Source organism: Bufo bufo, chromosome 2 (assembly GCF_905171765.1).
Source record: "Bufo bufo chromosome 2, aBufBuf1.1, whole genome shotgun sequence".
Lineage (NCBI taxonomy): Eukaryota > Metazoa > Chordata > Amphibia > Anura > Bufonidae > Bufo > Bufo bufo.
Genome location: NC_053390.1, coordinates 431361338 through 431374241, shown reverse-complemented (window position 1 = coordinate 431374241; position 12904 = coordinate 431361338). Strand labels below are relative to the sequence as shown.

The following is a 12904-nucleotide window of genomic DNA, read 5'->3' as shown; positions in this document are numbered from 1 at the left end:
ATCTTGGAATTTTTCAGAAATTTACAAAAAACTATTTTTTGGGACCACTACAGGTCTGAAGTCACTTTGCGAGGCTTGCATAATAGAAACCACCCAAAAATGACCCCAACTAAGAAACTACACCCCTCAAGGTATTCAAAACTGATTTTACATACGTTGTTAACCCTTTAGGTGTTGCACCAGAGTTATTGGCAAATGGGGATGAAGTTTGAGAATTTAATTTTTTTGTCTAATTTTCCATTTTAACCAATTTTTTCCACTAACAAAGCAAGGGTTAACAGCCAAACAAGACTGTATCTTTATTGCCCTGACTCTGCCGTTTACAAAAACACCCAATATGTGGCCGTAAACTACTGTACGGCCAGACAGCGGGGCGTAGAGGGAAAGGTGTGCCGTTTGGTTTTTGGAGGGCTGATTTTTATGGACCGGTTTATTTACACCGTGTCCCGTTTAAACCCCCCTAATGCACCCCTGGAGTAGAAACTCCCTAAAAGTGACCCCATTTTGGAAACTACGGGATAAGGTAGCATTTTTTTGGGGACTATTTTTAGGGTACATATGATTTTTGGTTGCTCTATATTACATTTTTGTGAGGCAAGGTTACTAAAAATTGAAATTCAGAAATTTTATCTCCATTTGCCATTAACTGTTGAGGAACACCTAAAGGGTTAATAAAGTTTGTATAATCAGTTTTGAATACCTTGAGGGGTGTAGTTTCTTAGATGGGGTCACTTTTAGGGAGTTTTTACTCTAGGGGGGCATCAGGGGGGCTTCAAAAGGGACATGGTGTCAATAAAAAAGGCCATCAAAATCGGCCTTCCAGAAACCATGTCGGTCCTTTCCTTTTGCGGCCTCCCTTTCACTGATGCAGCAGTTTACGACCACAAATGTGGCATTTCTGTAAACTGCAGTATCAGGGTAATAAATATTAACTTTTGTTTGGTTGTTAACCCTTGTTTTGTTACCGGAAAAAACGGATTGAAATGGAAAAGTGCCAAAAATAGCGGTTTTGGCACAGTTTTTTTTTTTTTTTTTGACCGTGTTAATCTGGGGGGTTAGGTCATGGGATATTTTTATAGAGGAGATTCTTACGGTCGCGGCGATACCTAATAAGTCTACTTTTTTTTTTACAATTATTTAGGTTTTTGACTATATTATCCTTTTTGATACAGAAAAAAAATTTCTCGTACATTCCATTGGGGGACACAGACCATGGGTATAGCTTAGAGGTATTAGTAGGAGGGACACTATGCAAATGAAGAGCTCCTCCTCCTCGGGCTATACCCCCTGGCTCCAGCAGGAGAAACTCAGTCTTTGCTTAGTGTCCGGTGAAGGAGGTTGACACGATCACCATCTCTACTCCGGTTTGTTATTTTCTTTCTAGATGGGGACACAGGTCAGCATAGCGCTTTCCTGGTCCCCTGTGGAGTGCCCGCCGCCGTCTTTGGGATGCTGCCTGGCTGCCTCCATTGCCCCCAAAGAAGACAAGTGGATCCGGGCTCGACCTGCAGCTCCGGTATCCCACCAGCCACTGGGTCACCTGCTGCCACCCTCCACCAGAGCACTGCACTCCTGGGTAAGGAGTCAGAAGTCTGAAGAGGTGCATCCCTGCTGGTCCTGGAGTCGAGGGAGAAGACGGCAGGAGCAGATAAGTATTGCCTGCATCCCTGCCATCCCCTCTCTCCATCCTCATTACTCCTGTGGCTGCCTGGGCTCTTTATTAGGGGCACATATTGCTCGGCAGGCTCGGCATCTGGCATGCTATGCGCGGCACTTGCCGGCATCGCTCCTTTCCTTGCAGGGGACGCACCACAGAGTTCGGCGGTAGTACTCACCGCGGCAGCCACCGGCGGCGCTTTCCTCCCCACACCCCCGATACGCTCCATTACTCCCCCGATACGCTGCGTGGATCGGGCCCTGGTGGCTACGGGGTCCATTTTTCCATACGGCGCGCTCGCTTTTCGCGCCATTATGGCGCTTCCTCCTCGCTGTGTACGGCCGTGCAGTTTCTGAACTCTCGCGTGACTTCCCCTGCTCCTCTCCGCCGGAGGTCCTCTCTTCTGTTGCCTGAGTGGTGGGACATTTCAGACAACTGGTAGGAGATTTTCTAATTCTTATTTGTCAGCCATTATGCCTAATCCACTCCTGGCCTGTGCCAGATACAGATGGACTTTGTCAGACCTTGCTGCTCGCCTGTGTCTTATGCCCTGCCCCTGGACAGGATCTCCTACTTCTCTTGCTTAGCCCAGTCCCCCCTCTGCATGACGCAATCGTGCCTCTAAGTCATGGAGCGGGACACCCCGCCTTAGCCTTCCACCACGATTACTAACTTGGTGGCGGCTGTCCGTGACACCTTTAATGCCTGAGGCGGTCTTTTTGCCTGACCATGGGGACTTTTCCATGGTCATAGCTAAGGCCTGGAACCGCCCTCATCAAAGTTCTCTGCCACCAAACGGCCCTGGTGGTCAGATTAGCCAAAAATACATCTCTTCCTGTCCTAGAGGGTTCCTCTTTGTGGGACGCGAGGACGGGCATCTAGATTCCCTGGCCAAATCCATTTTCTCTCTGACGGGCACGTCCCTGCGGCCTGCCTTTGCCTCAGCATGGGTTGCCAGCCCTTTTAGTGTGGTTACAGCGCCACCACCAAGAAATGGCGGAACAAGTTGCGTCTGCTGACACACTGGGACTACGGCCACACCACCCTGAACACGCCCGATCTCGTCTGATCTCGGAAGCTAAGCAGGGTCGGGCCTGGTTCGTACTTGGATGGGAGACCGCCTGGGAATACCAGGTGATGTAGGACTTGACCTCTCCAAATGTCTCAGGCTTCCATCTTCCTATGTGAGGCTTCCATGGACTTTAGTTCCCTCTTTGCCTGCATCTCTGCCCTCTCGGTCATTCAGTGCAGAGAGGTCTGGTTGACGGTATGGAACGCTGCCGCTGCTTCTAATCGTTCCCTTGATCACCTTCCCTTTGAAGGGTCCAGACCTTTTGGGGTTCAGCTGGACGAATTCATCTCTGCTGCGTCAGGAAGCAAGAGTACACATCTTCCCCACCCCAAAGCCACGGCTCCTTTCGGTCCAGGGCTTCTGGTTTCCGGTACCAGTCCTTTGCAGGGCGTCGTCTGCTTCCTCTCTGGGGGGTCTCAGGACTCCTGCAAGAAGCTCTCCTTGAGCCCCAGCCTTCCGGACACCAGAGGGCGCAGTCAGCCCGTCCTGCTGCTCCCAGCAGGCTTCCCCATGAAGGGACGCCCCCACCCCTTGCGGTGGGGGGGGGCGCCTACTCGCCTTTCAGCAGGTCTGGAGGGCTCCTGTTCAGGTCACCTGGGCGCTAGAAGTTGTATATTCCCCCAGAAGAACAAGGCACAGGTTTTTTTATTCAAACCTGTTCGTGGTCCCACAGAAGGATGGATCGGTGCGGCCGATCCTGGATCTGAAGCTACTCGACAAGCTTCTGCGGGTGCGGAGTTATAACGCCTATCTGCACGTTCCTATCGCAGAAAGTCAACAACGCTTCTGCGCTTCGCCATTAGCAACCAGATCTATCAGTTTGTCGCTCTTCCCTTCAGATTAGCAACCGCCCCTCGGGTCTTTACCAAGATCCTTGCACCGCTCATGGAGCTTCTTCGCTCCAGGGGCATTACTTTGCTGCTTTATCTGGATGACTTTCTGATAAAGGCCCCCTCGCTTCCGCAGGCCGAGGACAGCGTCCGGATCACCGTTCGGACTCTGGAATGATTTGGTTGGCTGGTCAACTTTGCGGAGGTCCCAAAGTCATCTCTTCCTTTCTGGGTATGGTTCTGAATACCTCAGCTGCCAAAGTGTATCTTCCAGACTCCAGGTCCTCCCAGATCCAGGGGGCGGTGTCCATTGGGGGACACAGCTCTCGCCCATTCTGCTTGTTGCAGGAGGGGTTCTGTTATGTTGTTGGTTGGGCCTCTTGGCCTTGGTTTAATGGTTTCCATTATTGGATTCTTTCTCCTTCTCCTACTGCTTTTGCAACGCCTGAGTTTCTCCTGCTGGAGCCGGGGGGTATAGCCCAAGGAGGAGGAGCTCTTCATTTGCATAGTGTCCCTCCTACTAATACCTCTAAGCTATACCCATGGTCTGTGTCCCCCAATGGAAACAACGAGAAAAAGATTTTACAGGTGAGTTTCACAAAAATCTCCTTTTTTGTATCTCTAAAGTCTAAGTGTCATTTTTTTTTTTACTTATTTTTATCCGATTATCTTATGTGGGGGCTCATTTTTTGCGGGATGAGCGGACTGTTTTATTGGCACTATTTTGGGGGCTATATGACTTTTTGATCGCTTACTATTAAATCTTTTGTTATGTAAGGTGACAAAAAAATTCTTTTTTGCACCTTTTTTTTTTGACCGTGTTAATCTGGGGGGTTGGGTCATGGAGTATTTTTATAGAGGAGATTCTTACGGACGCGGCGATACCTAATAAGTCTACTTTTTTTACATTTATTTAGGTGTTAGACTATATTATCCTTTTGTCTACTTCATGTTTGTATCATTTTGGGAATGCCATTTTATTTTTTGGGGATGTTACATAGCTTAAAAGTTTAGAAGCAAATTTGGAAATTTTTCAAAACTTTTCCAAATCCCACTTTTTTTATGGACCAGTCCAGGTCTGAAGTCAGTTTGTGATGCTTACGTAATAGAAACCACCCAAAAATGACCCCATTTTAGAAACTACACCCCTCAAGGTATTCAAAACTGATTTTTACAAACTTTGTTAACCCTTTAGGTCTTCCACAAGACTTCATGGCAAATAAACATAAAATTTAAGAATTTGGATTTTTTTTTTGGGAAAATTTTCCAATATAATCTATTTTTTCCAGGAACAAAGCAAGGGTTAACTGCCAAACAAAACTCAATATGGGTTGCCCTGATTCTTTAGTTTGCAGAAACACCCCATTTGTGGTCCTAAACTACTGTTTGGCCAAACGGGAGGACATAGAAGCAGGGGAACGCCATATGGATTTTGCAGGACTGGTTTTGTTTATACCATGTCCCATTTCAAGCCCCCCGTTGCACCCCTAGAATAGAAATTCCAAAAAAGTGACTCCATCTGAGAAACTACACCCCTCAAGGTATTCAAAACTGATTTTACAAACTTTGTTAACCCTTTAGGTCTTCCACAAGACTTCATGGCAGATGGATAAAGAAAATTGGAATTTTAATCAATTTTTTCCAGTAATAAAGTAAGGGTTAACTGCCAAACAAATGTGGTCCTAAACTACTATTTGGCTAAACGGCAGGACATAAAAGAAGACACCATATGGTTTTTGGAAGGCAGATTTTGCTGGACTGGTTTATTTACACCATGTACCCTTTTCAAGCCCCCTGATGCACCCCTAGAGTAGAAACTCCATAAAAGTGACTCCATCTAGGAAACTACGGGATAAGGTGGTTGTTGTTTTGGGACTATTTTAGGGTAAATATGATTTTTGGTTGCTCTATCTATATTACACTTTTTTGAGGCAAGGTAACAAAAAATGTAAATTCTAAAATTGTTTCTACATTCGCTATTTAGTTTTGTGGAACACCTAAAGGGTTAACAAAGTTTGTAAAGTAACTTTTGAATACCTTGAGGGGTGTAGTTTCTTAGATGGGGTCACTTTTTTGGAGTTTCTAGTCTAGGCTACATTAGGGGAGCTTCTAATGGGACATGGTGTAAATAAACCAGTCCATCAAAATATGCCTTCCAGAAACCATATGGCAATCCCTTCGTTCTATGCCCTGCCGTGTGGCTATATAGCCGTTTACGACCACATATGGGGTGTTTCTGCAAACTCCAGAATCTGGGCAATAAATATTTAGTTTTGTTTGTCTGTTAACCCTTGCTTTATTACCGGAAAAAAAGGATTCAAATGGAAATTTTGCCCAAAAATTGGTGTTTTGGCACCGTTTCTATTTTATATTTTTAATGCTGTTCATCCGAGGGGTTTGGTCGAATGTAATTTTTATAGGTCAGATTCTTATGGACGCGGCGATACCTAATATGTCTACATTTAAAAATTTAGTTAGATTTTACACTATATTATTATTTTAGGAACCAAACTAAATTATTTTAGTATCTCCATAGCCTGGGAGCTACAGTTTTTTTTTTTTTGGGTGACTATCTAATGTAGAGGCTCATTTTTTATGGGATGAGGTGGCGGTTTTATTGGCACTAATTGGGGGTGCACATGACATTTTGATCGCTCGCTATTACACTTTTTGTGTATGTATATGTATGGCTCTCAGACTTTGGAGACACTAAGCAGGCATCCTCAAACTGCTGCCCTCCAGATGTTGTAAAACTACAATTCCGACCATGCCCTGCTGATAGCTGTAGATTCTCTGGGCATGCTGGGAGTTAGTTTTACAACATCTGGAGGGCCACAGTTTGAGGATGCCTGCACTAAAACTAATATTTTTGGGGAAAAAATTGTCTGAGAGCCATAGTTTTTTATGTTCTCTAGGGGACTGTTGGGGATTTATAAAAATTTAGTACTCCATGGAAGTGTGCTACTCCCTGAAGCAATCGATAACGCAGAGGCCCGGATGATCGGGGCAAGTGTCACATTGAGTGGTGGTGTCCTTCCGTATCCCCCTCTTGTGACACTCTGCATCTTTTTTGGGTTCGTCCCTTCTTTCCAGTATGGGGGACCACACCTGGAAAATGTTGGCCAGGAGACGATCCGGGCGCCTCCAATTCCCGAGGTACTCTGGCCTGCTATTTCCCGGTCTGAAAAAATCAGGTCCTTGAGGACTGCCTCATAGAATTGGAGGAATGTCCCTGTGCTGCCAGCACTTCGGGATAGTACAAAAGCGTTGTACAAGGCAACCTGTACCAAGTAGACTGCAACTTTTTTGTACCATGCCCGGGTTTTGTGCATGGCATTATATGGCTTGAGGACTTGATCAGAGAGATCCACTCCTCCCATATACCGATAGTAGTCGACGATACAATCGGGCTTGAGGACCGTTACCGCGGTACCTCGCACAGGGACAGGGGTGATGCTGTTACCGTGGATTGTGGACAGTATAAGGACATCCCTCTTGTCCTTATACCTGACCAGCAACAGGTTTCCACTTAAAAGGGCACGGGTCTCACCCCTGGGGATAGGTACCTGGAGGGGGGGCAGGGAGGCCGCTCTGATTTTTCCGCACGGTCCCACAAGCGGACGTGGATCTGGCGGCAAGGGACCTGAACAAGGGAATGCTAGTATAAAAGTTATCCACATACAAGTGGTAACCCTTATCTAGCAGTGGGTGCATAAGGTCCCACACGAGTTTCCCGCTAACACCCAGAGTGGGGGACATTCTGGGCGTTGAATACAGGAATCTCGCCCCTCGTACACACAAAATCTGTAAGTGTACCCTGGGGTACTCTCACAAATTTTGTACATTTTCATGCCATACCTCGCCCGCTTAGTGGGAATGTATTGGCGGAAACTGAGTCTCCCCTTGAAAGCAATGAGAGACTCATCAACCGCGACCTCCCTTCCAGGTACGTAGGCCTGCGTAAATTTGGCCCTGAAGTGACATGCTGCATTATCTGAATAATGCAGACATTTCTGGATGGCCTCAAACCGGGGGCGTGTCATCGCCATACTGTAGAGTGGGGTCTGGTAGAGGACATCCCCACTCCAGTATTGCCTGACACTGGGTTTTTGCACTAGACCCATGTGCAGCACGAGGCCCCAAAATGTCCTCATCTCGGCTGCACTGACCAGCGTCCAGCCACCGGGTCTAGCTGTTTGGCGTACAGGTTCATCTGCTCCACCATCAGATTCACAAATGGGTCACTGAAAAAAACAAAACGAAAAAAGTCAATTTTAGTGAAGCCCACTGTGGGAATCTGGATTCCTGGATTGCCAACAAAATCCGGAATCTCGGGTTCAAAATCCACTGGGGGACACCAGCTAAGTTCACCGGTAGGGGGCTACAGTGGGCTTATTTGGTGGGCCGGGAAACCAGTGCAAGCCCCAGGGCGGCTCGTACTGGTGTGGGCCACAGGGTCCCTAGCATGTGGGGCCCCTGGCTCCGCCTGGCGGCGTCTCTGCCGCCTTGGGGGCTCATCGTCATCAGATGACGATGAGGAGGATGCGGATGACAAGAGGAACGTGGGGTCATCCTCATCATCACTGGGGCTCTCTGAGTCGGAGGCAAGCTGGGCATATGCCTCCTCCACCGAGAACATCCGGCAGGCCATGGGTATGTGTGTGTGCGTACGTGTAAAACTTTATCGTATGTGCGTGTGTGTGGGGCACGAGTGTTCACGTACTAAAAAGTAAAAAAAAAAAAAAATGGACAAGTGTTAGAAAAAAAAAAAAAAAAGTTTAAACTTGCTGATCAGCGGTACAACGCTGATCAGCGGTGGGGCGGGGGCGATGCGCTAACAGTGGCCGGACGCTAAGAGTGCCACAGTCAGCGCACGTGAAAAAAAATAAAAAGTGGTGGCTGGGGGGAGGCAAGGGGCAGCACTCCTGGGTGGGTCTAGGGTCTCACAGCTTAGTGCTGTGGACCCCAACCACCAGAAACAATAAATCAGTTAGTTTTTTCCCCCCCCCTAACTAACTCACATGATTCCCCCCCCCCCGGCGTTGTGACAGGATGCCCGCTGAATCCTGTTCCGATTAACCCCTGCCGCGCCGCAATGTAGTTTTAAACCCATAACGTACCGGTACGTCATGGGTCCTTAAGGACTCTGGAACCATGCCGTTCCGGTTACGTCATGGGTCCCTAAGCGGTTAAATGACCCCAGAGATAGAAGTCCAAAAGCATCAAGTCCAGTGATCTTGAGGGCCATTCAATCAGACCTCTATGCCAAATCCTGTGCTCAGGGAAATGCACATCTAGCTATCTGCGTAGAGCCACAGCAAAGTGTGTAGGTGTGCCAACCTGTAGAAAATCACATGGGAACTTGCTGTTCTCATTGAGCATAGATGATCAATGAAAAACGGCCCTATGATCTGAGTCCTCCAGATACCACACCAAACCGTGACCTTTTCCAAACACATTGGGGGTCATTTATTAAGACCAGCATTTTAGACGTCGGTCTTAATAACCTCTATAGCTGGCGGGGAATCCACTGGAGTTATGTAGAGGCACCGGTCTCTACGCAAGTTCGGCGGTTCCACTGCTGCTTCTAAATGTAAGACGGCTTCTGAGCTAAACAAGGCGAGGACAATGGTAAATGAGACGGGCCTACCAGTCCGTCCCCTTTTCGGCCCACGCCTCACCAACTTTTTTAGACCTTCGTGAACGGGGAAAAGTCACAGATTGCACTGCAAAGGATCTTTGTGTCTCAATCTGCACCAAATGGAGGCATATTTCTGGTTTGTATATAGACCCCCATTGTTTTTGATGGGTCTGTCCATGATGGATAATCATTGAATTAATACTGAAGATTGTAGTGATAGATCACACCATTCACATAAAACAGTGCCTCGTTACTGAAAAGAATGTGATGTGGCAAAAAACAGATCTGCCTCTGCTTGCTTCAAAGCCCATTTTGCAAACTCTCTCTGTCTGGCTCCTATTCATTGAATCGGTGTGGCATCTGAACTTTGTATGGATGCCATTTTTGATCATGAAGAATCCACAATCTGATACGTTGACTAATCTCGGTTTCCAGCGATAACTATATGGTACTGCAGTTTGGGCTTTTAACAAATGTTGCTAGGACATTTGTGGCAGACTCTGGTCATCCTGTCCAGTGCCTGTTAACGATGGATCCAGTTTCAATAAACTTTGTGATGATTCTGCGTACAGTTGAGTTTAAAATAGGGCACATATCCAAGTGACATGCATTGTCTTGTGTGCTCCTTCCTTCACACGAGGACAAATTCTATACAATGTTCTTTAGATAACAGCATAATTGTTCACCTGTAACGAACCTTGACCTTGCTTCACTCCTGAATAGGTAAAGGTATATCAAAACTGACACTTCCAGTGTGTTTCTGAGTAAATTATAGCAAAGATTGATATATCACATGACCCTTTGGAAAAACCTGAGCTGAATTAAATATGGTGTCCGAAAGCATTTCCTCCACCCAGTGTCTGACTGGGGTACCTAGGGCCCACTAGTAAAATGTATTTAGGGGGCCACCCAGTACGGAAACATTCAAATATAATAAAAAAAAATCTAACAAGTTTTTTTTTATATGATCATAGGCTGGCTGAGGTGCTGTACATTAAATATATGTATGTAGTGCAGTAAGTGTACTGTGTTATGTGCCACTTGTGCAGGGGGTGGGAGACTAGGGGCCCACCGGGGGATTCCCCTGTGGGCCAGTCCAAGCCTGCCTCCACCAAATAATGCAGCTTCTCTCCCAATTAATACTTTCACAGATTGAAAGTCAATTTTCTACAAATTACATCAGTTAAAAGGGTGTGTCCAGACTTTTTCATCTCTCTCTATACAATGTTCTTTAGATAACGGCATAATTGTTCACCTGTAACACATATATTATATAATCTTATGTATGTGTATCTTCTCTGCTCCTCTTGCTCTTTAACATTCTGCCTACATATAGGCATGCATAAAAGTCACAGGTTCCTGTTAACTACATTGGCAAAGTATTACTATGTCCTCTGCTCTTAACAGAAACATGAACGCCAGGCCCAGCATCGGTATCAGCAGCAACAGCGCAGGAAGCGAGAGGAAGAAGAAAGGCAACGTCATGCTGATTATCATGCACGAAAAGAACGGGAGCGGGGAGGAGAGGAAGGAAGATCCGGCCAAGAATCTCAAACACATGAGAAGAACTCGAGTAAAAATAAGCCATGTGGTTCCCAAGGTGGGAACACTCATGACAAACCGAAGAGGCCCAGCTCCCTGCTGGCCAGCAATAATGTGCTCAAACTCAAGCAAATTATACCCCTGCAAAGCAAATTCTTGTCAGGGACCAATGCCAAATCTCCACAGTCTCCTCCAGGGGGAGATACCAAAATACCTAGCTTCCTGAGCTTCAAGTTCTTGAAATCTCCTGAAACACGGAGAGAGGCAGCACCAGAAAGAGCCCATTCTCCAACCAAACCTTTCCATCCTGGTAAACTATTTAACTTTGGTAAAGGGGAAGGGCAAATAGGTGGCAATGGTGTGGGAGCACCTATTTCAGTGCAGCCTCGAGGGGCAACAGCTGCAATTGCCTCATCAGATGGGACAGTTCCTGGAAAGTCTCAGCTAAATGGAGTTTCAGAAGACATACCTGTGGATGATGCAGATGATCAGGGGAGGGCACATAAGCAGTGACCTCCTGTGACCGTATAACTGCCTCCATCCCTTTAACAACATAAGGGCATAGTAGCACTTCAAGAGGTGGAGGTGGGTAACTATTCAGAGGGAAATTATTTCCTTTCTCATAATGGTGTGAGTGATTATCAAAGAGGATTTCAGTGGTCTGGAGATGCCATCTTGCATAATGAGCTACACTGGTGCAATATGCTATATACCCCACCTTGTGACAAGAAGGTGCTGCATTGTATAATGATGCTGAGTATCGCTATATACTTCCAGCCTTACTGGATAATGAACTTTCTCTACGGTGTTATGATGCTGAGTATCCATATACACCTCCAAAATTTTAAATGAGTGGATTTCATTATTCAGACATCCTGCGCTACACCATGGTGATGATGATGAGTATTACACACAATATGCTCATCGTAATGATGGCATGGTGAACACAGTAACTTAATATATCCAATACATATCTGAGCCCATAATAGTGAAATTTCTGAGGTGTATAATGATGCAGAGTAAATCTTCACAGAACATTACCATATCCATTTCCTCCTGATTGGGCACCTAAACTAAGAAAGGGCGAAGGCAATAGAGGTATTAGCACAGGTAACCTCTCCTGCAGTGCCTTATTGCAGGCCAATCTGGCTGTGGAGAGGATTAACCTCATCTCTACAACAGTTCCTCACCGACCAGCTCCTCTCCGCTTCTTTGTGTGATAACTCTGCTGCCTTCTTGAATCCTGTAAATCGTTTGCTGATCTGGAGCCCCCATCTATTGATTTTATTAGATAACCACCAACAATAAAGTAGAGAGAGTCTTTTTTTTTTTTTTTATTCCGTTTTATGTAAAGTGTATATGTAATGGTCTCGTCATGTCACCATATGACAGTCAGAAGATGGGTGAATGAAGGGGGTCCACAGTTCAGCACCTCAATACTGCTCTTTCTTCCTCTTTCATGTAGATCCTGAATAACTTGTTTGGAGAAACTTACAAAACACAAAGCTTTTCATACTTTCCTTCATGTTCAGTACTTGGGCTTGGTTTCTGCTCGGTATGTCCCATACTGTACACTGAAGAGTGTGACCCTTTTTTTTCCTTCAAGGGGTGAGATTTTAGGTCCTGTAAGTCTGTCATGCTGACATTGAGACAAGATCCTCAGTATTGTCTAGCTTCCACACTGGTGTAGCATAACACTCCATATTTGTATCTGACAGAGTCTTAAAGGCACCATAGAATCAACATTTTGGTCCGGTAATTTTGCTTGTCCATTGATGCATTTAGACACTCTAGAAGGCCACAAGTACATGAACATCAGATTGGTGTTAACCACGTGTAACCATGTGCAGCATTTGCTAAGTTAAAGCTGAAGTTAATTGCGTCTTTCCATGACACTTAGAGGATAATGTCTCTTGCACAAGAAAGCATTTCAGCTAATGCATTGTACAATTCCAAACAGGCTTTGTACAGTCAATAAAGTAGCCGTGAGCGGTGCTCCTGCTGGCATAGATATGGCACGCATGCTGCATTCTTGACACAACGTGGAATGAGTACGTAACTGGGAAGATCACTGAGAATTGATCCTATTTGCCTTAATGCTTTTCTAATGACATACACCAGTGGAGGGTTCAGATTAGCTCTTAAAGGGAACCTGTCACCGG

The 12904-nt window shown here is 46.0% G+C and overlaps 1 protein-coding gene and 1 non-coding gene across 4 annotated transcripts in view; both read left to right on the top strand.

The window, feature by feature from the left end:
* Positions 1-12624, top strand: part of ANO8 (anoctamin 8) — a 126342-nt gene extending 113718 nt beyond the window's left edge. For all 3 annotated transcript variants that reach the window (XM_040417404.1, XM_040417403.1, XM_040417402.1), the window contains one exon: positions 10608-12624. In XM_040417404.1, the coding sequence (XP_040273338.1) occupies positions 10608-11255 (648 nt within the window). In that variant the 3' untranslated portion in view covers positions 11256-12624. The remainder of the gene's footprint in view (positions 1-10607) is intronic.
* On the top strand, positions 2685-2803 carry LOC120992601. The gene has a single exon (XR_005777007.1). It is a non-coding gene; the product is annotated as a 5S ribosomal RNA (ribosomal RNA).
* Positions 12625-12904: the final 280 nt, after the last annotated feature.